The 24,367-nt window shown below is 41.5% G+C and overlaps 1 protein-coding gene across 3 annotated transcripts in view; it reads left to right on the top strand.

Moving 5' to 3' along the window:
- Positions 1-24,367, top strand: part of LOC114038532 (gamma-aminobutyric acid receptor subunit rho-1) — a 56,796-nt gene that overhangs the window by 10,282 nt on the left and 22,147 nt on the right. For 2 of the 3 annotated variants that reach the window (XM_027855846.1, XM_027855828.1), the window contains 3 exons: positions 3,607-3,713; positions 7,720-7,787; positions 18,685-18,908. In XM_027855846.1, coding sequence (XP_027711647.1) covers positions 3,695-3,713; positions 7,720-7,787; positions 18,685-18,908 — 311 coding nt within the window. In that variant the 5' untranslated portion in view covers positions 3,607-3,694. The remainder of the gene's footprint in view (positions 1-3,606; positions 3,714-7,719; positions 7,788-18,684; positions 18,909-24,367) is intronic. The other variant, XM_027855836.1, reaches the window with a different exon arrangement.

Genomic DNA, 24,367 nt, shown 5'->3' with positions numbered 1-24,367 from the left:
GAGGGGCACAGGAGTTTTAGTGGACTACAAGCTAAAGATGAGGCAGCAGTGGCATATGGCAGCCAGGAATACTATTGTGGTCTTGGCCTGTAATCAGTCAATCAGTCAATATTTATTAACTGCCTACTATGTGCCAAGCACTATGCTAAGCACCGAGGATACAAAAAGAAACAAAGACAGTCCTTGTCCTCAGGAAGCTTACGGTCTAACGGGGAAGACAATATGCAAACAAATATATACAAAATAAGTCATATACGAGATAAATGAAAAATGATTAACAGAGGGAAGGCGTTAGAATTAAGAGGGGTCAGAGAAGGCTTTCTGTAGAAGGTAGAATACAAAAATGGGCATCATTTCCAGGCATAGGGAACTGATAGATTCACTTTACTATGCCCTCATCAGGACTGATCTGAAGATATGGTGTCCAGTGCTGGGCACCACAGTTTTAAGAAAGACATCAATAAACTGCAGAGTGTCCAGAGGAGGACAACCAGGATGAGAGAGAGCCTTGACTCCATACTATATAAGGATTCCTTAAAGGAACTGGTCATGATTACCCTTGAGAAGAGAAGATTCAGGATGGGGTGGGAGTAGGAGGGGCAATATTCAATTATTTGAAGGACCGTCATATAGAAGAGGGATTAGTCTTATTCTGTTTGGCCTCAGAGGGCAGAATCAGGGGCAATGGAGGGGGAAGGGGGAGTTTCAAAGAGACAAATTTAGGCTTGATGTCAGGAAAAACTTCATTAACAACTAGAGCTTTCTGAAAATAGAATGGGTTTCCTTAAGAGATGGTGGGTCCTGCCTCATTGGAGGTCTTCAGGCAGAGGTTATACCATTGATTGATGGGTATGTGTTAAGAATGGGCCTAATGCCAGCACCCCATTAGTTCAGGTTGGATACTGTGATTTAAATGTGGCACTTACAAGTCACTGAATAGGTAACAAAAGGAAGTTTACTTTGCCCTATCACAACAAAGATATGCAGCAAGGATACCATGGCACCTAGCTTTATGGTCCTCGCTGGTCTCCATATGGAAAGGATTCTGGTCAGCAAGGCCTGAGATGGTCACTCAAGGGGACTTCCAAAATCCACCAAATTGGAGACACTCAGACTCCTCATAGCTGAGACTTTTATGCCCTTAGGAGACCAGGAAGCTTCATCAATCAAGCAAGAGTCAATCAAGTCTCCAAAAGAACTTTGTTTCCTTGTTTCCTTCTAGGGAAGACTAAAAGGAGAAACAGTAAATGACAGAGTCAGGATCCAAAAGGATCTTAACAAGCTTGAGACTGAGCTGAATCTAGTAAGATAAAATTCAATAGGAATAAATATAAAGTCCTTCACTTGGGTACAAATGGAGAAACAGAGGAACTCTGGTCCTATGACAATGTTACAGTTGGAGTTCTTTGAGAATATGATTTGGACTAGATGGACAATAGTGTCCGTTAGAACTTTGAAATTCTGTGATTGTGACCTGAAGTTGGTTGCTCTGATTATCTGTGAGGATATAGTTCACATCAAAGATAAACTATTAGATAAAGGAGATGGATTGGAGCAGAACTGAAATTAGAAAGCAATAGGAGCCTGATGTGAAGATGGGTCAGGTGATTAATAATTTCTGAGAACACTATTTTGTGAACTGAATTTTATGGTAAGAAGCAATGAAATGAAACTATCTCCTATGGTGTATATAAATTAGGGTTTTGGCTCTTGTAAATCCATGAAGCTGGCCAGACAAATTCCCAAAATGTCGATTTCTTTAGAAGCAGTAGATGACTTCTGTGTCTTCACTCTCTTTTTACCCTTCCCAAAGTGCAAAAAGAGGCAGGTTATACCACAGTCCAAACAATTGGGGGGGCAGGATTTAATGTTATTAAAATTATGATTTGATTCAAAATCTCCCAGACTCTCTGAATAAGAGCTATCTTATGGAGGAAGTGTTTACCTTGTGCTGGCATGAGAAAAGGAGAAAGGGAAGGAAGGCAGAAAGGAAGGAAAGCCAGTGGGGAGGGGAGAAAAGGGAAAACAGAGAGAACAGAAGAGAAGAGAAGTAGGAAGAAGAAAAGGTAGAGGGAAGGAAGGCAAATAATGAAAGAAAAAGAAGGAAAGGAAGGGAAGGGATATGAGGAGGCAAGGAAAAGGATAGAAGAAATGGAAGGAAGGAAATATAGGGAAGGAAAGAGGACAGGTGGAAAGGAGGAAGGTAAGGGCAGAAGGAAGAGAAGAAAGGAAGGAAGGACTGGCTTTAAAAAAAATGTTAAAAAAAAAAGTAAAAAAAGAAGTGTAATACATCCCCCCCTCCCCTACCACCCTGAGGATTTAGAGTAGCTGAAATGGAATTTGCTGGATGGGAAGGAAATCTTCAGTTTGTTTTTGATCTACTGTCAAAAGAGGGACTATTGCTCAAAGGAACATTCCTCTTGGGCTAGAGAAGTCTGAGGAGAAGTGAGGCATTCTTAGAGGTGGGGGGAGGGGCCAGGGAGGAGGAGACAGTGGTTTGAGCTTGGATGCTCTGGCCCAAGGGTGGGTGATAGTGCTGTCATTTCAGCAGTCACTGGAGTAAGCCTGCCTCCACTACCTCCTGCCTCATTGAGGCCAGTGATTAGAGGGGTGTCAGCACATACAGGACATGGTTGAACTTTCCATTTGGGAGAACTGATACCAGATGGTGATTTTGCCTATCTCTCATCCTCCCATCCCTGCCCAAGAGAGCTTATGTTAAATCCAAAGCTCATTAATTCTTAGCAGTTCATTTACATTTCTGTTCAATTAGTCTTGAAAGCTGGCATAATATAAGTGTGGTCAAACACAGGACTTTTCTGTGTTTCATTATTGAGAAAGGAATTCAAAGGAAGAAGCAGTGGCTAGCAGGTTATATATGCACAGAGCATAAGGCTGAGAAAGTAGACTCTGTCAGAAATTATCAGATCTTCGCATTTGGGGGGCTCTGGAGCTAAATAAAAGGGAATGTTTTTGGTTTATATTCCATAACTTTCCCAAATCAGGAGAGAGATTAAATGAATGCAGTCATCCCAGAGCCAGGAGTGGGGAACCTGCGGCCTCTAGGCCACGTGTGGCCCTCTAGGTCCTCAAGTGCTGCCCTTTGAGAAACTCAAACTTCCCAGAACAAATCCCCTTAATAAAAGGATTTGTTCTGTAAATCTTGGACTCACTCAAAAGGCCATACCCAAGGACTTAGAAGGCCACGTGTGGCCTCATGGCAGCAGGTTCCCCACCCCAGTGACCTAGACAAAAGACTGAGCCAAGAGTAAACAATTTTAAGTGGTGGGAGGCTTGGTGAATAATAGAAGCCAGAGGAAGCCTCCTCAGGTATATTTCTCCTTTCTTGTTCTCTGCACATGCTCAGAGACACCCTGCTCCATGGAGCAAAGGACAGTGACCAAAGAGTAAGTAGGAGATAGAGCATGGTTAGAAAAGCGTGACTCTGCCCACTTGAGAGTAGGAGCCAGAGAGAGGGAGTGGATGGTTTTCCTCTTCAGTCAAACACCTCTATAACCCAGACATCACTATTAAAAACCCCCTGAAAACAAACATGTCACATTTGTTTAGAAGAAGGAGATGAGTGACTTTATGTTTTCTGTATAGCTCAATATTGAAACGAAGTCCTGACATCACCAAGTCTCCACTGACAAAATCTGAGCAACTTCTGAGAATAGATGACCATGACTTCAGCATGAGGCCCGGCTTTGGAGGTATGAAGCATGTACTTTTGCTGCTTCTCTTTTGTCTGTCTACCATTGGTGAAAAGCTAAGCAAATCTATGTCTTGGGAGGTAGTTAGGGGGTGATAGAGGACCAGCTGTGGAGTCAGGAGGACCTGAGTTCAAATCTGGTCTAGACACTAGCTGTATGACCCTAGGCAAGTCATTTCACCCCGACTGATTACAAAAAATAAACCAAAAAACTATGTCATAAAGTTTACTCTTCTCAAATTAAGGTTTTCTGCTGTTGGACTTGGTCAGCCAGTCAAGTAAGCAAGAATCTAGTGAGCATCTGCTGAGTGCCATCCCTGTGTTAAACATTCTGATTTTAGTCATATAAGGCATGTGCTATCAGGTGGGGATATCATGGGGCTCAGTGCTCACTCCACCACTCTCTAGATTAGCACAGTTTTCTTCTTTTTTTAAAAAAATGATTTATTTTGTTAAATATTTCCCAATTACATGTTAAATTTTTTTTAACAATCATTTTTTTAAAATTTTGAGTTCCAAATTCTCTCTCCCCCCTCCTTGAGAAGGTAATCAATTTGATTTTGATTTATGTGAGGTCATATAAAACATTTCTGCATTAGCCATGTTATAAAAGAAAACACAAACAAATAAAACAATAAAGATAAATACATTCTTCAAAAAGAGTATGCTTCAATCTGCATTCAGAGTTCTCTCTGGAAGTGAATTGCATCATGGGTCCTTTGGAATTGTCTTGTCTCACTGTACTGATCAGAGTATCTGAGCCTTTCACAGTTCATCATCCTTATAATACTGCTGTTACTGTGTACCATGTTCTCCTGGTTCCATTCCTTTCACTTTGCATGAGTTCGTATAAGTCTCCTTAGGTTTTTCTGAAACCACCTTGCTTGTCATTTCTTATACGCACAGTAGTACTCCTTCACAATTATGTATTACAATTTGTTCAGCCATTTCCCATTTGGTGGGCAATCTTTCAATTTCCAATTGTTTTGGATCATTGTGTTGATCAGCTAAGTCTTTCACAATTGATCATCCTTATAATATTGCTGTTATTGTGTACAAAGTTCTCCTGATTTTGCTCACTTCACTTTGCATCAGTTCATATAAGTCTTCCCGTGTTCTTCTGCTCATCATTTCTTATAGCACAATAATATTCCATCATAATCATATACCACAACTTGTTCAGCCATTCCCCAGTTGATGGGCATCCCTTCAGTTTCCAATATTTTGACACCATGAAAAGAGTTGTTATAAATATTTTTGTACAAATAGGTCCTTTCCCCTTTTCTTGGATCTCTTTGGGATACAGACCTAGTAGTGGCATTTCTGGGTCAAAGGGTACGTACAGTTTTATAGCCCTTTGGGCATAGTTGATCTGCACAGTTTTCCATCCATCTTAACTCTTGATAATGACTTCTAAATATGATAAAGCATCACAGCCTACTATGTGATCAGGAAAGAATGACTGGACTACTGTAATCCAAAATATCCCAATGGAAGGCAGAAGAAAAAAACACTGCCATAATGCCTATAGACTACTGGGCAGGTAATATGGTACTATGGAAAGAGCATTGGCTCAGAAGACCTGGGTTCAAATCTCCCTTGCACCTCTCCCCTTCTTACTACCTGTGTAACTTTGCATATGGCACCTAACTTCTCTGGGCCTCAATTTCCTCATCTAGAAAATAAAGAGGATGAATTCGACGGCCGCTGAGGTCCTTTCCAGCTCTAAATCTGTGATCCTATAACTAAATCCTTCTTCATCTGGGAACCTGAAGCAGGAACTGTGTATGCATAATTGAGGGCAGAGTTTGATCTGCTTGGTTTAATTAAATAAGGGTTGGAGGTGGTAAAGCCCTGCAACAAATAACTGGCCAGAGCCTAGTGTTGGCAAAGCTTTCTCAGTTCAGTCTGTAGGCAGCTGTGTTATAGTTTATGTACAGCTTCTCCTTGTCACCAGATGATTTCAACTAAGGTATAATTGTCTTACTTTGTCTGACACTCTGGTTCAGGTCAGGGGCAACTAGGTGGTGAAGTGTATAGTGCACTGGGCCTGGAGTCAGGAATACCTGAGTTCAAATCTGAACTCGGACACTTATTAGCTGAGTGACCCTGGGCTTAACCCTGTTTACCTCAGTTTCGTTGTCTGTAAAATGAGCTGGAGGAAGAAATGGCAAACCACATCAGTATCTTTGACAAGAAAACCCCTAATGGGGTCGCAAAGAGTTGGACACAACTGAAATGACTGAATGACTACTAGTTCAGGTCTCTCTGCTCCTTCAAAGGAAGAGAATTTCAGATCCTATCTTTGTCCTTTGAGAGTTCTGTTAGCACTCCCAAGGCTTTTATATTTTGTTGCTACTCTTTAATGGTTGAGTAGGGAGAAAAAACTTATTTAAATGTATTCTTATTGGCTATACATGTTAGAGACTCTGTAGTTCAAGAGGCAAAGAAAAATGGAATGGCTCCAAACTTCACCAGTTGGCTGAGTGGTTAGTTGATTACCCCTTACTACAATTCCAGCCCATATTCTTCAGTAATAAAGAAAAATGCCTTAAACTTAAGAGAAGTATTTGCCTAGTAAATGGTCCAAATGTTGATAAGGCCCTACCCACATTCTCTACATGTGGCCTTCTAGGTCCTCAAGTGTGGCCTTTTGACTGAGTCCAAGTTTTACAGAACAAATCCTTTTATCAAGGGGATTTGTTCTGTGAAGTTTGGATTCTGTCAAAGGGCCATCCACACTTGAGGACCTAGAGGGCCACATATGGCCTTAAGGCCGCAGTTCCCCACCCCTGCTTGCTCAATGAACTCTTGGTCATTTAGTAGAAAGTACTATCCTCTCATGGCTAGGCTGGACCACTGGCTCCTGATGTGTAAGAATTGGATCATGAGATCATAAATTTAGAGACAGAAGTCAAATTCAGAGCTGGAAGTTAGAGGTCATCTAGCTAAAGCCCCTCAGTTTAGAGATAAAGAAATTGAGGCCCAAAGCAGTAATAATAACAATGATAGGATGATAGATTTAGAACTTGAAGGGACATCTAGTCCTGGGGTTCTTAACCTGACATCTGTGAACTTAAAAAAAAAACTTGGATAATTATATTTCAATTCTCTTTTGAAATCCTATATATATATATATATATATAATTTTATGAATTTAAAAACATTATTCTGAGAAGGAGCATAGGTTTTACCAGACTATCAAATGGGTCCATGACACACAAAAAGATTGAGGACCCCTGATCAAGTCCAATCTCCACCACCTTTTACAGATAAGGAAACTGAGAACCAAGTAAGTTAAATGAGCTGCCTGAGGTCACAAAGGTAAGGTAAGTGTAAAGGGTAGGATTTGAATACAAGTCCTATAACTCTAGAGAACATAACAATATGTTCATTGTACCATGAAGAAACTGAGGCCTAGTGATGTTCAGTGCTTAACTAAGTTCACGCAGATATAAAGTGGCAGAGCCAAGATTAGAACCCAGGTCTTCTGACTCCGAATGTGATCCATTTTCTATTATGCTAAGAGGCCTCTAGAAGAAAAATGAGTAAAAGAGCAAAATGAATTAGTAAAAAAGGTGGACATAGCAAATTGCCACTGGAAAGCATCTCACTTCAGTAATTTCTCAGGCAAGACTTTTGAATGATGAGCCTCTTCTTGAAGTTCTTTGGGTTACCTTGAGATTGCTTTCTCTAATTACAAACTTGGCACATTATTGCTGTGATCACAGTCTAACATGGGTCTGTGCAAGCTGGAAATTCAGTACCATGTGAGTAAGTAAAGTAATTTGGGTAAAAGAAATAGCCTTCATCTGAATTTTCTAGGTTCTCACCTTAGCTGTTCTTACCTGTCAAATATTAATTTCATTAATGGCAGGATGGCAGGAATAAAGACATGACACCCAGGTTCTAAGGAAATTGCTCATGTTCTTCTCCTTTTGGGGGGAGGGAGTGGATACTTGCTAACACAAGAATATCTGATATCATCATCATCATCCACTTTTCAGGTCCTGCCATTCCTGTTGGGGTAGATGTTCAAGTTGAAAGTCTGGATAGCATTTCAGAAGTTGATATGGTAAGTACCATTCTGACAACAAAGAGAAAAAGAGGTTGGATCTGAGAATCAAGGCACAAGGTTATAAGCTGGCAATTTGTTATTCAGATGTTAATATGATATCAGAAAACTTCATCAGTTAGTTGACTGCCCACTAGATTCTGTGATTGGCCCTAGAAATTCTCTAAATGTACAGGGTTCTGCGTCCTGGGTCCTCTTCTCTTCTCCTTACATACCACTTCATTTGGTGATCTCCTCAGCTCCCATGGATTCAATGATCATTTCTGTGCTGAAGATTCTCAAATATGATATAGCAGGCCCTAATTGCTCTGCTGACCTTCAGTTTCACATTTACAACTGCCTAGTTGACCTTTTGTACTGGATGACCCATAGGCATCTTAAGCTCAGCATGTCCAAAACTGAACTCATTATCTTTCCCCCCAAACCCTCCCTTCTTCCTAACTTCCTTATTAATTTTGAGGGTACCACTATCTTCCTAGTCATCCATGCTCACAGGCTAAGTGCCATCCAATGGTAATGGCCTCCTTGCTGTTCCTCGAATACAACATTCCCTTTCCCAATTCTGGGAATTTTCACTGGCTGTCCCTCATGACTGGATTTCTCTTCCACCTCATCATTTTTGCCTCCCGGCTTCCTTGGTTTCTTTCAAGTCCCTAAAATTCCCCCTTCTACAAGAAGCCTTTCCCTATCCCCCTACATGTTAGTGCCTTCCCTCTGGTGATCATCTCCAATTTATCCTGTATATTGCTTGTTTGTGTATTATTATTTGCGTAGTTTCCCCCACTTAAACTGTGAACTCCTTGAGAACAGGGACTATCTTTTGCCTTTCTTTATATCCATAGTGCTCAGCACAGTACCTAGATAGTAGATGCTTAGTAAATGTTTACTAACTGGTTGACAAAATACAACAGTTGTCCCATCCACCTGGCTGTGCCCAGGAGAGAACATACTGAATGGAAAACTACTTTCCATAGAGAGGTTAACCCTTTGGGGTGTAAAGGAATGGCTGAGTCCCTGTAAATAGGACAGGAGGAGGAAAGGCAAAGGACTTGTTAGCAGAGCCATAACTAGGGTGTGGCAATCAGTGCTTTGCCCCAAAGACGCAAAATTTAGAGGGCATTGACTTGCAGTCCTTCAGTAGGTAGGCTTTCTTCTGAAAACCTCCCCTCTGCTTAATTGTCCTATTCTTTCAAGGGCATCTGCCATTATTCCAGTCTCCCCAGTTTGTAATCTTAGTATTATCCTCAACTCCTTACTCTCCCTCATGCCATACATCCATTCAGCTTCCTGATCTTGCTATCTTTTCCTCCACAACATCTCTTGAATCCAACCCATCTCCATATTCACACAGCCATCACATTAGTTCAGGCCCTCATCACCTCTTTTCTAAATTATTACAATAGTCTCCTAATTTGTCTTCCTGACTCAGGTCTCTCCCCATTCCAATCACCCTCCACACTACTTCCAAAACGATTCTCTGTAAGTACATATTGACCATGCCTTTCGCCTACTTTATAAACTCTAGGATCAAATATAAATTCTTTGTTTGGCTTTGAAAGCCCTTCACAACTTGGCCACAATCTATTTTTCCAGTCTCGTTACACATCATTCAACCTTCCACATTCTACTCTATGGCCAAATGGGCCGTCTCTGAATTCCTCACCCCTGGAATTCTATACCCTGTCTCTGTGACTTTTCGCTGGTGTTCTACCACGCCCGGAATTTACTCTCTCCTCATTTCTGCCCAGGGATGTGCAGGAGCCAGCTGGAAACAGCTGCAAGAGCTGATAAAGTTTCCAGTGTAAATACTAGCATTGCACATCAGAAATAAACTACGACAAACTGCAGGTGTTGATTTATTGTTCTGTTGATTGTGTAGCACATATTTGTTTGTTTGTTTGCTTGTTTGTTTTTCTGGAGAACTGGCTATTAAAACATTGACCAGCACACTCTTGCCTCTGCTTCAACTTCCACCTTCTACACAAAGCCTTTCCTGATACCCCGCCAGGTTCTCTCCCTCCCTAACTACTCTGTTTTTATTTTATGTATATTTACACAGAGACATGTCTCTACTAATAGAATATACATTCCTTAAGAGCAAAACTGTTTCACTCTTTGTCTCTGTATCCTCAGTACCTAGCTGGAATTTTTGTTGATTTATTGATTGGTTGAAGGTTGAACACCCGAAATTAGGACCTAGTTCCAAGAATAATTAGTTAAAATGGATGATACCCAATGCTGTGCCAGAGGGGGCATTCCTGATGATATTTTTCCCTGGGGTATCACTTCCCTACCCTCCCTTACCCTTAAAAACTCCCCAACAGCATTGAAATGTGCATTTTGTCCTGTTTGTCTCAGGTAAAAAAAAATGTTATTTATGTCTTTTCTTGTCAGTACACAGAGAAACAGGGCAAAAGTCATCACAGTTGGGTAAACATCCTGAGATGCAGGCATCAGGAGACATGAGACTTCCTGCCAGACAGCAAACAACGGTCAGAGAAGGATTTAGGTTAAACTTGTGTTGAGGTGTGAAATGCCAGTTCAATTAACACAGAGATAAAAAGAACACAGGATCAAAGGGCAGGGATAACTGAATTCTGTAATCTCAGGGCGCTGTGATTTACTCTTTTGTTTGTCTGTTGGTCGAATAATTTTTTAAAAAATTATTAAAATCATAAAAGGAGAATAATAATAACAATACATACAGGTACATCCCTTTGCCGACTTTGAAGGGCTATATAAAGGCTAGGTATTACTATTAGAGGTCATCTAGTCATAGAATCAAGAAGCTAGCTGGCACAGTGGATAGAATACCACACGTGAAGTCAGGAAGATTCAAATCTGACCTCAAGACATTTACTAGCTGTGTGACCCTGGGCAAGTCACTTAACCTGTCTCAGTTCCTCATCTGTAAAATGAGCTGGAGAAGCAAATGGCAAACTACTCCAGTATCTTTGTCAGGAAAACCCCAAATGGGGTCATGCAGAGTCGGACATGAGTGAAATGATTAAACAACAACAACAGCAACAACAAACAAATGGCCCTGACCTCCCTGATGGAGCTTGACCACAGGGTCCCTGACAAAGTAGCTTCCAGCTACTTCAGAGAATTAGAGTATGGACACTCTTGACCCGGTGGCTTCCTTACGTGCTCCTCAGACTAAGTGTCCACTTCATAGGACATTTCAACAAACATTGTGCCATAGTTATAACCACCAGAACTCTCAAGGGACTGCATGTAGGGTTAAAATTTTTAAAAAAAATTTTTATTACTTTCTTTGGTTTTTATATCACCTTGATTTCCAGATATATTCTTTTCCTCTTCAGCATCCTGAAAACCATACTTTCAAACAAAGAACAAAAAAAAGGAGAAAAAGGGCAGTTCAGGAAATTTAACCAATGAATCAATCAAGTATTGCACAGTTTTGCAACTATAGCCCTCTATTCCTGCAAAGAAGGTAGAGTCAAGTTTGGTCACTATCATTATTGTTCAGTCATTTTAGTCATGTCTGACTCTTAGTGCCCCATTTTGGGTTTTCTTGGAGTGGTTTGCCATTACTTTCTCCAGCTCATTTTACAGATGAGGAAACTGAGGCAAACAGGGTCAAGTGACTTGCCCAAGGTTACACACCTAGTAAGTGTCTGAGGCCAGGTCTTCCTGACTCCAGGCAAAGCACTCTATCCACTGTACCACCTAGCTGCCCTCATTGTAATGTTCCATTTCCAAACCATAGATGCTTGTAAAGAAAGTGATTTGTTCAAATCTTCATGATGAGTTAATTGCAGAGACATAAGGTGATTACTTTTATTTTATTTTTTCCAAATTTTTTTTAAAAAGCAATGAATTCAACAAATATCAGCATTTCCATATATAATGCAAATTGGACTTTGGCCATGACCTATATAAGACTATTATGTCATAGGCCCAGACCTGCCTACAGAACTATCTCTAGGGAATATAGACAATAGCACAGACACAGACAGAATAGTCTTTTGGATATCAATCCTTCCTTGGCTATGGGCCCCTTGCGCTTTTGGAAGATGGTCATTTGGAACCAGGTAGGCAGCTCCCAAATCTTTTGCTGGTGGGTCATTTCAAATAGGAAGAGCTGGGTGGTGCAGTGGATAGAGCACCAGGTCTGGAGTCAGGAAGACCTGAGTTCAGATCTGGCGCCAGACACTTACTAGCTGTGTGACCCTGGGTAAGTCACTTAACCCTGTTTGCCTCAGTTTCCTCATCTGCAAAATGAGCTGGAGAAGGTAATGGCAAATCACTCCAGTATCTTTATCAAGAAAACCCCAAATAGAGTCATCAAGAGTCAGAAAAGACTTAAAAAAACTGAACAACAACAATAAATATTTCAAATAGAGCTAGTGGGAGCTGTGGACCAAAGAAATTCTTGGGATGTAGCAATACCTCTCATAGGGAGTGAATCATGTAGTGTCCACACTCAGGGCTGATTCTGTGATGGTGCATTTACTCTCTTGTAATGTCCCAGGATGAAAACTATAAAAAAGTCAAGGCGTCTAAACAAGGACACCCAGATGTCCCTAGCTTCATTTCTGGGCAGTCTGAAGATGCTTCTAGTTTCAGTGGAATTTTTATAGAGCACTTATTAAGCAATTACTATGTACCAGGCACTGTATTAAGTGCTGGAATCCAAATACAAGTTAGAAAGACTGTCTATACAACCCATAAAGAGGAGCAGGAGAAAGGGGGATGGCATGATAGGATGTTAAACCCATCCACGTGATACCTCTAAGGCTCAGCTGTGATTTTTATGCACGTAGCTCCTACTTTTATCATAAGTAGCTCAGACTTCCTAGCTGAGAAGGATTTGCAAATTTGCACATTGCAGAAATATGCACAGTGCCAGCTTCCTCCCATTGCAATACCTGAATCCATTTGTGGGGGTCTGTGTGCACTATAGAGGAGACAAGATTTGTTAAGAGCCCTGTTTGCTGTGGGCATCCAGGTGAATACCTTCAGTAGGTGCTTCAGCAGGACTACGGGGAGAACTCATGAACCAAACCATGGTAGACTGGACACACTGGCAGGTGTTGTTTCCCATAGGGGCTCCTCCAAAATATCAGGCATACCATGTTTACAAGGCTCACCACTATGCTGTTACAGGACATTTCCCATCATGCCTTCCTGGGAAGATCATGCAGACATAAGCAAAGGTGCAGATTGCCAATACATGCCTTCCCATCTTGTGTACCTCTTATCCCCAAAGTTCACCACATGGTATCCGTGCAGCATTCTGGAGGCCTTCCTCACTTTCTCCACAGATCATATGGCTACCCATGGAACAGTTTAGTGATCTTCCTGTCATGCCTTGCTCTTCATGCCAAGCTCATCTTCTAGTGTTATTTGTAACAAGAATGATGAAATTAATATACTTTAGCTCTTCCATCAATGTGTCAACTTGTTGGTCATTGGACAAGGAAGGGTTTCACATTTAGAATAACAATAGTCAAATTAAAATTTGTTGACTCTCTAAAAACTGTGATTCTTATTATCTTCTTACCTTCTACTGTAGAAGAGGAAAGGGGAGGCACAAGACCGAGAGCCTGGGTGTATGGCTAAGCCATCCTCAATCCCACAAGCCCCCTCCTATGTGTGTTGAGCTACCAGCAGGTGGTCTTGGAGAATGATGGAAGGGATACTTCAACTTCAATAATAACCAAAGGGAGGACTCGAAATGAGTATATTGCTCAAACTGGTGGTTCCTTTCACCTGGGCCAATTTGTCATTGATAGGTGTGACTATACCTTTTAAAAATTGATCCATCGGGGCGGGTATGATAGAATCATAGATTTAGAACTAAAAGGGATCTTAGGGGTAATCTAGTCCACTCTTTCTCATCTTACAGAAAAGTAAACTGACTTGTTCAAGGTTGCACAGAGTAAGTGGCAGAGGTGGGATTCAAACCCAGGTCCTCAGACTCTAATACCAGTTCTTGTTCTGTTGTACTGCATGGCTGGGGTGACAAGGCATAGGATCATAGATGTACATCTAAAAAGGATCTCGGAGTCAGTCAACTAGGATTTATTAAGTGCCTGCCATTTAGAATCTAGCAGGCTTAGGCATATTTACTATTCATTTGATATGTTATAATGGGGTTTCCTTTTGTGTATGAGTTAGATCAGATACATACTATGTGGTTCCCTCCAACTCTCCAATTCTGTGATTCTTCCTTAGTTACTTATTTCTTCCCAAGTCAGTGAATCCATCAACTGGAATTTTTTAATTGAAACGGTGATGTTCAAAGGCTCCTGCCACTCCTGGAGGAACCCTGTTGCATTGTCTAATAGAGGAACATTGTCTAGGATGTAGGGAGATGGTCTGCCCATCCAGGCCAGGTGTGTCAAAGGCCATCCTGCCCATGGGCTATGGCAAGGCCCTGGGAGTAGGGATCCACAAATACACTGGGCCAGAAATCCTAGGAGCTCTTCAACTGGCCTTGTGAAAGGATATGGGAAGCTCTCAGTACCGATGGCAGAGTAGGACTGCTACCTCTACTGACTTCCAGAGCCCCTTGTTTGTTTTTTGCAAACAAACACACCCTAGGAGGGTAGCCAGTCCTGAGAAAATCCAGTCCAACTGTTGTAAACAATGAGGTTTCTGAGGAACAAGTCAAAGGATTTATAAGGTCACTTGAAGTTCAGTCATTCTCTGAAGCAGAAGGGCAGCCTGGGTGTGAGACAATGTTGTTGAACCTCAAATCCTTTGGGGAATTAACGGGGCTCAAGGAAGGAAATGTGAAAAAGAAAATGTGGTTCAATTTGTGATCCAAGTCCTGACCTAACAGAGGAAGTTATGTTGAGTCAAACTAAAGTTTTCAAGGTAAACAAAACCAAAGGCAAGGTGAGAAACAGGAAAAAATCCTTTTGTATCAATGGTCCAAAGCCAGGGACTTGAGTACAGAATTTCATTCATTTATCCATTCATTCATTCAACAATTATTTATTAGTGCCTACGGGCAAGGCACAGTTAACTAGGCATCAAAGATAAAAAGACAAGAATGAAACAATCCCTTGCTTCAAGAGGTTTTCATTCAACCAGGAAAAAAACATGTGGCCTTGAGCCTCAGTTTCCTTCTGTGCAAAATGAGAGAGTTGGATTAGGTTGTCTTTTGAGGTTCCTTTGGGCTCTAGGCTTATGATGCTATAATCCCATAATACAAATCAATACAGATCCCGTAGGATAAATCAATACAGATAAATCAATGCAAAACTATACAAAGTAAATACAAACTATTTGTGCGGCACTATGGATTTCTGGACTTGGTCTTATGTTCAGAATTTGGAAAGGTGATAAATCTCTCCTATCTGTTCCCCATCATTTAATAGTAAATGTTCTCTAAATGGGAGGTCGTGAGGTTTTATTATCTGCAAGCTCACCAGAGAAATGAAAAATAGTCTTTGCAAAACATTTTTGTATCCTAGAAAAGTTTGTTGAAACACGTAGATTAGAGGAACTGGGTCTTGAATAAAGAATCAGGAAATAAAGACAGAAAAACAATTTTCTACCAAGTGCTTCTAAAGCAGAAGTTCTTAAACTTTGTTTTGTGGACCCCGTTGGAAATCTGTTGAAGTCTATAGGCCCCTTTTCAGGATAACGTTTTTAAATACATAAAATAATATACATAGGATTACGAAGAAAACATTTTAGTTTAAAATAGAACTATCCCAATATATTAGTTCACATAGATCTCAGGTTTAGAACCCCTGTTTTAGAGGAGAGAAGGGTCTTTGTCCGGGCCTATTACAGTTGGATTCAGAAATGTTTCTGCAGTGAGATGGAATTGCTTTGTTCACAGTCTGGTGGGTGTAATCACAGAAAGTAATGGGCTGATAATATAAGTAATAAGGTATTAATGTGTTAAACAAAAGTATAAAGGTGTGTCTTCACACTGTTATCCCTTCATAAAGTATGGAGAAGTTTTCCAGATGGAATTAGAAGAGCATTTTGCTATTGGGCAGCTGAAAATGGACCACACCTCTGGTGGTCTTTACAAAGCTAAATTTGCCAGCCCTGGAGATTGAGTCAGTGGAGGAAAGGAGCAATTCTGTGGAGTGATGTCTTTGCCTTATCAGAGGGCAGGCAGAGAGGAGAAGGAATCTTTCCTCTCCTTCTCTACTATTGGTCATGGCATCTTACCTGGTAGAGATAGCTGGACGTGCCTCCATAGAGCACGATCGTTGAGCAGCAGAAAGCCACCAATGAATTCAAGAGAGAATTACAATTGCTGTGAGGAGCTAATCTACAGAGAGGAGAAGGCCCAGGGAGTCACACAAATTTCCCAGGAGATAGTAGCATGAATATACCAGGAGAAGAGAAGAGGCATTGGGGCCCTACAATGTGCTCCATACATGTGTGCCTCACTACCAGGGATCTCTGCTTATTCCACTCTTCCTCTGACACTATGAGCATTTGTGGGAGCATTGTCCCAGGTTTATGGGAGGATGTTTTGTAACTACTGCTCTTGTTCTGCCTTTGCTTTGAGTTAATTGTGTCTAATGGATGATTATTAAAGGTGAGGTTCAGTGATAAGGATTCATGAGTTATGGTTTTAGGAGTATAGACCCAAAAGGTAGTAACTGCCTTTTGGGTGGCCTAACTAACTAATGCAAGGTGTTTGTTGTGGTGGAGGGGAATCCTTGGAGAGGGTGCTACATTTCTACAGAGCGGAGAGTACCAATGTTTGGGCAGGCACAAGTAGGAGGCTTGAATTGTGACTTTAAGGAAGCTAAGAATTCTATGAGGCAGAGGTGAGGAAGAAGTGAATTCCAAGCATGGAGGACAGCATGGGCAACAGCATGAAGGCCAGAAGTGGAATACCTTGTACAGAGAAAACTAAAAGACCAGTTTGTCTAGAATGCAGAGTATGTGAAGAAGAGGGATCTTTAATGAGTCTGGAAGGCAGGTTGGAGCCAGATGTGAAGGACTTTAAATGACAGAGGAGTTTATATTTTTTCCTAGAGGCAATAGGAAACATCACATTTGAGTTGAGTCTTGAAGGAGGCCAGGTAAACTGAGAAGTGGAGGCAAGAAGGAGAACATTCTAGGCATGGAGAGCAGCCTGTACAAAGGCCCAAAGATGGAAAATAGAGTGTTGTGCTTGAGAAATAGCAAATAGCTCTGTATTGCTGTATACAAGGAAGGTTGTAAAGACTTGAAAGGTAGACAAAGGCCAAGTTGTGAGGAGTTTTTAAATGCTGAACACTTTATATTTGAACTTTGGGGTAACAAGGAGCCAGCCATTGGAATTTAAGAAGGGGAGCAACATGGTCAGATCTAGGCTTTAGGAAAATCACTCTGCAGCTGAGTAGAGTCTACACTGGAGTGTGGAGAGACCAACCAGAGCTGGGGAGGCTGACCAGAAGGCTCTTCCGATAGTCTGGGCCAGAGGTGTTGAGGGCCTGAACCTGAATGGTTGTGGGGTGAGTAGACAGAAGGGCACATATTTGAGAGGTGTAATGAAGGAAGAAATGATAAGATTCGGTGGATTGGAACCGTGGAAGGAGTGAGAATGAAGAATCAAGGAGGACTGGAAGGATTGTAGTGTACCCAGCAATAATAGAGAATCTGGAAGGAGGGAGGGAAAGGCTGGGTGAAAAAGATTATGCGTTCTGTTTTTGACACGTTGAGTTTGAGATGCCTGTAACTATCCAGTTTGAGACGTCCAAGAGACAATTGCTGACACATGACAGGATTCCCAAGAGAGAATCTAGGGCTAGATAAATGGATGAGATAATTATCTTCATGAAAAGATTCATTGAACCCCTGGAGATGATGAGTTCAAGTGAGTTAAGATAGAGAAAAAAGAGAAAAAGGCCCATAACCGAGCCTAGAGGGCCACCCATGTTATTAGGTATGGCACAAGTAAAGATCCAGCAAAGAAGACTGAATGGTCACAGAACTCTAGAAGACATCGTCATGAAAAGCTAAAGAGAGGAAGGTATCCAGAAGGAAAAGGTGATCAACAGTGTCAAAAGCTGCAGAGAGGTCAAAGAAGATGAGGATTGAGAAAATACCATTAAATATGGCAGTTAAAAGATCTCTGGGGGGCAGCTAGATGGTGTGGTGGCTAGAGCACTGGCCCTGGAGTCAGGAGGACCTGAGTTCAAATCCAGCCTCAGATACTTACTAGTTGTGTGACCCTGGGCAAGTCACTTAATCCCAATTGCCAGAAAAAAAGAAAAATCTTTGGTATCTTTAGAGAGATCAGTTTTGGTTGAATAATGAGACAGGAAGCCAGATTGCAGAGAGTAAAGAAGACAATGAGAGAAGTAGTAGAGGCACCTAATGTAGGTAGTTTTCTGGAGTTTAGCCTAGAAATTAGCCTACGAAGGGAAGAGAGATATAGAATAAGAACTGGCCAAGATGGTCAGATTAATTGAAAGGGATTTTTTTTTAAAGGAGATAACAACTCACACGTATAAGACTAAGAATTTCAAAGTACTTTCTTCATAGAAACCCTGTGAGTAGATAGTATAAGTATATTTACTCCCATTTTACAAATGATAGATGCAAATGGGTTGTGACTTGCCAGGGTCACATAACTAGTGTCAGAGCCAGGATTCAAACTCAGGTCTCTCCTGACTACAAATCTAGGGCTCTTAGAAAGGTGTTTGCCATTTCATTTTCATTCTCCTAGAGGTGTGTTCTGTGGGGTTAAAGAATACAGTGTTAGGGGCAGCTAGGTGGTACAGTGGATAGAGCACCAGCCCTGGAGTCAAGAGGACCTGAATTCAAATCCGGCCCCAGACACATAATATTTCCTAGCTGTGTGACTTTGGGCAAGTCACTTAAACCCAACTGCCTCACTAAGAAAAAAAAAAGAATACAGTGTTAATACCCACCATTGTTTTTGGTTTTTCCCCTTTAGGACTTTACCATGACCCTGTACCTGAGACATTATTGGAAGGATGAAAGGCTGTCTTTTCCTAGCACAAACAATCTCAGCATGACATTCGATGGCCGACTGGTAAAAAAGATCTGGGTTCCTGACATGTTCTTTGTACATTCCAAGAGGTCCTTCATTCATGACACCACCACCGACAATGTTATGCTTCGGGTCCAGCCAGATGGGAAGGTGCTATACAGCCTGAGGTAAAAGCCTGTTCCTGTCCCTGCTTCTCTGGCCCAGCTCAAGCTGGGAGGAACCTGAATTTAGAATGCCTTCTGGCACATTCTTGCCTTTCTTCCTGCAAAATTCTTTAAATATATATATATATATATTTTAAAATTACCTAAGGAGAAGAGTAAATTGCTAATTGTGGCAACAAAAAGCGTGAGTTTCTGAATAGCAGCTCTACCTTTCAATTTTGATTACTAATGAACCCCACTGCTAATTTCATTTCTTGATATCAAGGGAAAGCAAAGCAGTATTGAATAAAGATTTTTTTAAAAAGAATTTTGCAACCTAAAATATATAATTGAGGGAGCAGAGAAATATGAATGGTGTTCTGATCTAATACTTTGACTTATATACCCAATTTTATTTTTTAAATTATATTTATTTCTACAGCCAAGAAAAATTAACAAATCCCTTACTCCATTTGAGTAATGACTCTCCCCACTTTCTGCAGGAAGGTAGCATAGAATAGTGGAAAGAATGCTAAGATGAGAATAATGAGGGTAGACTCTTTCCAGGGTACAATGGAGGGAAGGCTGAATTTGGAGTGAAAGGACCTTGGTTCAGTTGTCAACTCTGTTGAAAAGTACATGTGTGACCTTGGGCAAGTAATTCAGCCTCTCTGGGCCTCAGTTTCCTCATCTGTAAAAATGAAGAGATTGGGGGCAGCAGGTGGCACAGTGGATAGAGCATCAGGTCAGGAGGACCTGAGTTCAAATCCAGTCTCAGACACTTGACACTTACTAACTGTGTGGCCCTGGGCAAGTCACTTAACCACATTGCCTAGGCCCCGACCCCCCCAAAAAAATCAAGGGGTTAGACTAGATGGGGAAAGGGAGGGTACAAACATTTATATTATGACTATAATGCATCAGACACTTGTGTTAAGCACGTTTTGCAAATACTGTCTCATTCGATCCTCACAGCAACCCTGCAAAGGAGGTGCTGTAAGATCTCTTCTAGCTCCCATCCTATGTCCTTTCTCACACTGGTCCTATAACCTGTGAGACCTGGGTTCAAGCACTAGTTCTGTCACCTACTAGCTGTGTGATCTGGCATGAGTTATTTAAACAATCATCAAGGATTTAAACAATCAACAAGTGTTTACTATGTGCCAGGCCCTGTTTCCTCTGCTAGGGAAAGAAAGACAAAAATGAAATCAACCCTACCCTCATGGAATTTATTCTACTTGGGGAAAGCAACAGGTACAAGTAAACATACATACACATATACACACACGTAATACATACAAAGTAAGTAAAAAGTAATTTCGATAGGGGAAGCCCTAGCAATTCTGGGGATCAAAAAAAGGCCCCATGTAGGAAGTGATGTTTGAGCTGACTTTTTAAGGAAGCTAGAGATTCTTTTTTTGTTGTTGTTTTGTTTTTTGGGGTTTTTTTTTGAGAAGCTAGAGATTCTAAGAGTCAGAGGTGGAGGGGCTTCATTATAGGCATAGAGAGGACTGCAAAGGAATGAAGAAGGAAGATGGAACATTATTCATAAGGAACAGCAAGAAGGCTAGTAAGTGTCAAGTATCAGATTTGAACTCAGATCCTCCTGACTCTAGGGCGGTTCTCTATCCGCTGCGCCACCTACCTCCTTCCATTTATAAAAAAATTTTAAAGCAAGTTGTATACATAATTGTTTATTTTCAGGTATAATATTATCACATATGGAAATTTGTTTGGAACACCAAGGGAGGGGTGGTGCTGGTGATGATGAATAAATAAGCCTGGAAAGGTCTTTGGAAGCCCGGTGGTAAAGTAGTTTAAATACCAAATGGAGAAATTGCATTTGGTCCTAGAGGTAGTGGGAAGCCACTGAAATTTATTGAGCAAGGGAGTGGAAAAAGTCAGACCTGTGTTTTAGGAATATCTTGAGTTATTGTTCATCCTTCATTTTCGAAGAGGACCACACGGATGATGTCTGGACTCCCTCATGAATTGGATTTAAGTGAGGCAGAGTTGCACAAGGTAGTCAGCCTCACTCTCTCTTCCAGAGTCATTAAAGTCCAGTGGCAAAACAAACATCAGGAAGCCTGGCGATGGCCTGGGATGCAGTAGATGACCTCGGCATCAGTGACGTCTGACCAGGCTCTAAGCACTCCACAGTGGCCGCTTCAGCTTCCTTTGTGGTCTTTGGAACAAACTGTTCTCGTCCACCAATGAACGATGGATTGGAGACGGGAAAGACTTGATTAGGGAGATCAATTAGAAGGCTATTGAAATAGCCCAAGTAAGAGGTGATGAGGGTCTGAATTAGGGTGGTTGTGGTGTTGGACAGGAGAGATGTTGAGGAAGTAGAATCAGTAAGACTGAGCAACTTATTGGATATGTGGGATGAGTGAGATTGAGAAGTGGAGGATGACTCTTACCTTGTGAACCTGGGCAACTGGAGAACTGTTGGTGCCTTTGATAGAAATAGGGAACTTTAGAAGAGGGATGGGTTGGATTTTTCTGAGTTTCAGTTTCTTCATTTGCAAAATGGAAATAAAAATTCCATGACCTACCTATCGTCCTCTGGCACTTAGAAATAGCTGTTTCCATGGCAATTTGTGTGGGCAGTGGTGACAGGAGTCATGGACCTGCAGCACATTCAGAAGGTAGAGGCCCAGCCTCACAGGACCAGGCAGAAGAATATGCATGCACCCAAAGACAGCAAATTAAGGAAACTCTTAGATCTAGACACTCATTGCTATCACAGCACTAAATCACATAGCTTGATTCCTGTCCAGCTCTTTTTACTCCTCCCTCCCTTGGACTTAGGGTTGTGTGATCACATGAGATAATATTTGTAAAGCATATAATGCCTTGCCTGGCATATAGTATGCGTTACATAAATGGTAGCTGTTATTATCTTGGAACTTTTCTGCTTCTGATCTATAAGGTCCTGGACTTGGGGTCAGAAATGCCTGGATTCAAATCCTGCCCCGGACTTTAAATTGCTGTATGACCCTGGGCAAATCACTTAACCTCTCTCTCTCTCTCTCTCTCTCTCTCTCTCTCTCTCTCTCCCCCCCCCCCCCCCCCCGGTCTCGTTCCTGGATCTGTATGATGGCTTTGGAGTTGGTGGTCTCTAAATCCCTCTCAACAATAAATCTATGGTCCTACATTCTTGGTGGTTTTTTTTCCCAATTTTTTTGTTTTTTTAAGACTGGGTCTCCCCATCTAATTCAGGTTGGAAGTACAACTGCTTACAGGCCTGATCCCAATACTTACCAGCATAGAAGCTTTTCCCTGTTCAATTTTCAACGTGGATTGTTTGCCCCTTTAAGGCAGCCTTTTGGATAATGAAGCAATCCACCCACCTCGCCTCATCCTCCCTGATAGGAAGGATCCCAGGCATGCACTGCCATGCCCAGTCATCCTATCACACACTACCCTCTTAGTTTTAGCTTTACCTTGTCTTTGGTTAAGGACTGGAGCTTCCTATTTTTGTTGTTCAGTCATTTCAACAGTGTCTGACTTTTTGTGACCTCGTTTGGGATTTTCTTGGCAAAGATACCAGAGTGGTTTGCCATTTCCTTCTCCAGCTCATTTCACAGATGAGGAAACTGAGGTAAATAGGGCTAAGTGACTTGCCCAGGGTCATGTAGCTAGTAAGTATCTGAGGCCAGATTTGAATTCAGATCTTCGTGACTTCATGCCCAGTGCTCTATCCATTGTGCCACCTAACTGCCTCTCTTAGAAAGGCTTCTCGAACTCCCCATTAAAATGAGCAAGGGACTCCAGGCCATAGGATTTCCTTAGTGTCCGGGTGGGAGAATCTTAAAAATATGTTTCATTTTCAACCTGTACCATGAAACACTTGTTCTCATCCCACAGGCTTCTTAGCTTACTCTCTTCCCATTCTAGGTGACTCCAAGAACAGTGTGGCTACTTCTGGGTTGAGGTGAAGTTTGAGTGAGATGGTATATATATATTGAACATTACTGCTCTGTATTGTATGTAAAGGGTTATGTACCTACTTACAGGAACACGTGCTTTACACAGAGAAGCAACTTGTTGCAGTATACAGAGCACTGGACTTGAAAGCAAGAAGGCGGGTTCAAGTCCTGCTTTAAACACTGACTAGCTTTGAGATCACTGGCAAGTCATTTAACTTCTGTGGTTCTCCATTTTAGCAACTGTAGAATGGGTAGCTAGGTGGCACAGTGGATAGAGTGCTGGGCCTGGAGGCAGGAAGATAAGTTCAAATCCAGCCTCAGACATTTACTAGCCATGTGATCTTGAGCAAGTCACTTAGCCTGGTTTGCCTCAGTTTCCTCATCTATAAAATGAGCTGTAGAAAGAAATGGCAAACCATTTCATTATCTTTGCCAAGAAAACCCCAAATGGGGCCATAAAGAGATGGACACAACTGAAAAAAAAACTGAACAACAACAAAAAAAAATAACAGCTACCTCAAAGAGTGTTGTGAACATCAAATTAGGGCATTTATATAAAGCATTTTGCAAACCTTAAGTACTACATGAATGGTAACTATCACAAAGGGAAGAGAGGGAAAGGAATAAACATTTATATACTGTATAAAACATTTTACAAATATTATCTCATTTGATGCTCACAACCCTGGGAGGTAGGTACTGCTATTATCCCTATTTTACAGTTGAAGAAACTGAGGTAAGCAGAGGTTAAGTGACTTGCTCAGGGTCACACAGCTAGTTAAGTGTCTGAGGCCAAATTTGAACTCAGGTCTTCCTGACTTCAGGCTCTGCAGTCTATCCACTGCTCCACCTAGCTGCTTCTATCATCATCATTATACTAGCATCAAAGGAAGGTGACTGAGTTAGCTAAGTGCTCAGAATGCTATCTCTGTTCAAGTTATCAAGTGATGCTATAAATGCACACTGCTCCAGCTTAATTTTGTTGGGCCAATGTGGGTAGGGACTTGCAGCTGCAGGTTCTAAGTCTCATTTTAATCCCTCTGCATGGGCTTTTTCCTTTCCAGTGCCTCAACCAGGGTTCCTGTTCACTTAAAATAGTAGGATTTAATCACATTAAAATTCATAATTTGATTGGCTTGTGCCCCCATTCCCAAAGGATCCTCTTTCCCAACTTCATGAAAACTGAGAGGATTATTCACATATGGATTAAAATACATTTACTAAGCAAAATTAAAATGTAAGAGGTTCAGCATTAAAGCCGTTTGGGCTTGAGTAAGCCACAATCATATTGAGTAAGCCACAATACCTAGGCTATTGCAGACTGAACTTTTTAACTATGCGCACCCAGGTCTCTTGAACTCTGCTTCTCACTGCCTGCACTGAGACAAGTATAACATGGTTGCTCTGGCTCCTGTTCTCTGAGATTACATTTTACTCCTCCCAAAGGGTCTTCCAATATTCTGAGAGGGTTGAGGAGTCTCTCTTCTCTGCCACTGACTCAAGATCCTACTGATTGTATTTTCCCCAATTTAAGGGGCCAAGTGAGTA

Source organism: Vombatus ursinus, unplaced genomic scaffold (genome assembly GCF_900497805.2).
Source record: "Vombatus ursinus unplaced genomic scaffold, bare-nosed wombat genome assembly UNPS02000582.1, whole genome shotgun sequence".
Lineage (NCBI taxonomy): Eukaryota > Metazoa > Chordata > Mammalia > Diprotodontia > Vombatidae > Vombatus > Vombatus ursinus.
Note: the sequence above shows the minus strand (reverse complement) of the source record. Positions and strands in the feature narration are given on the sequence as shown.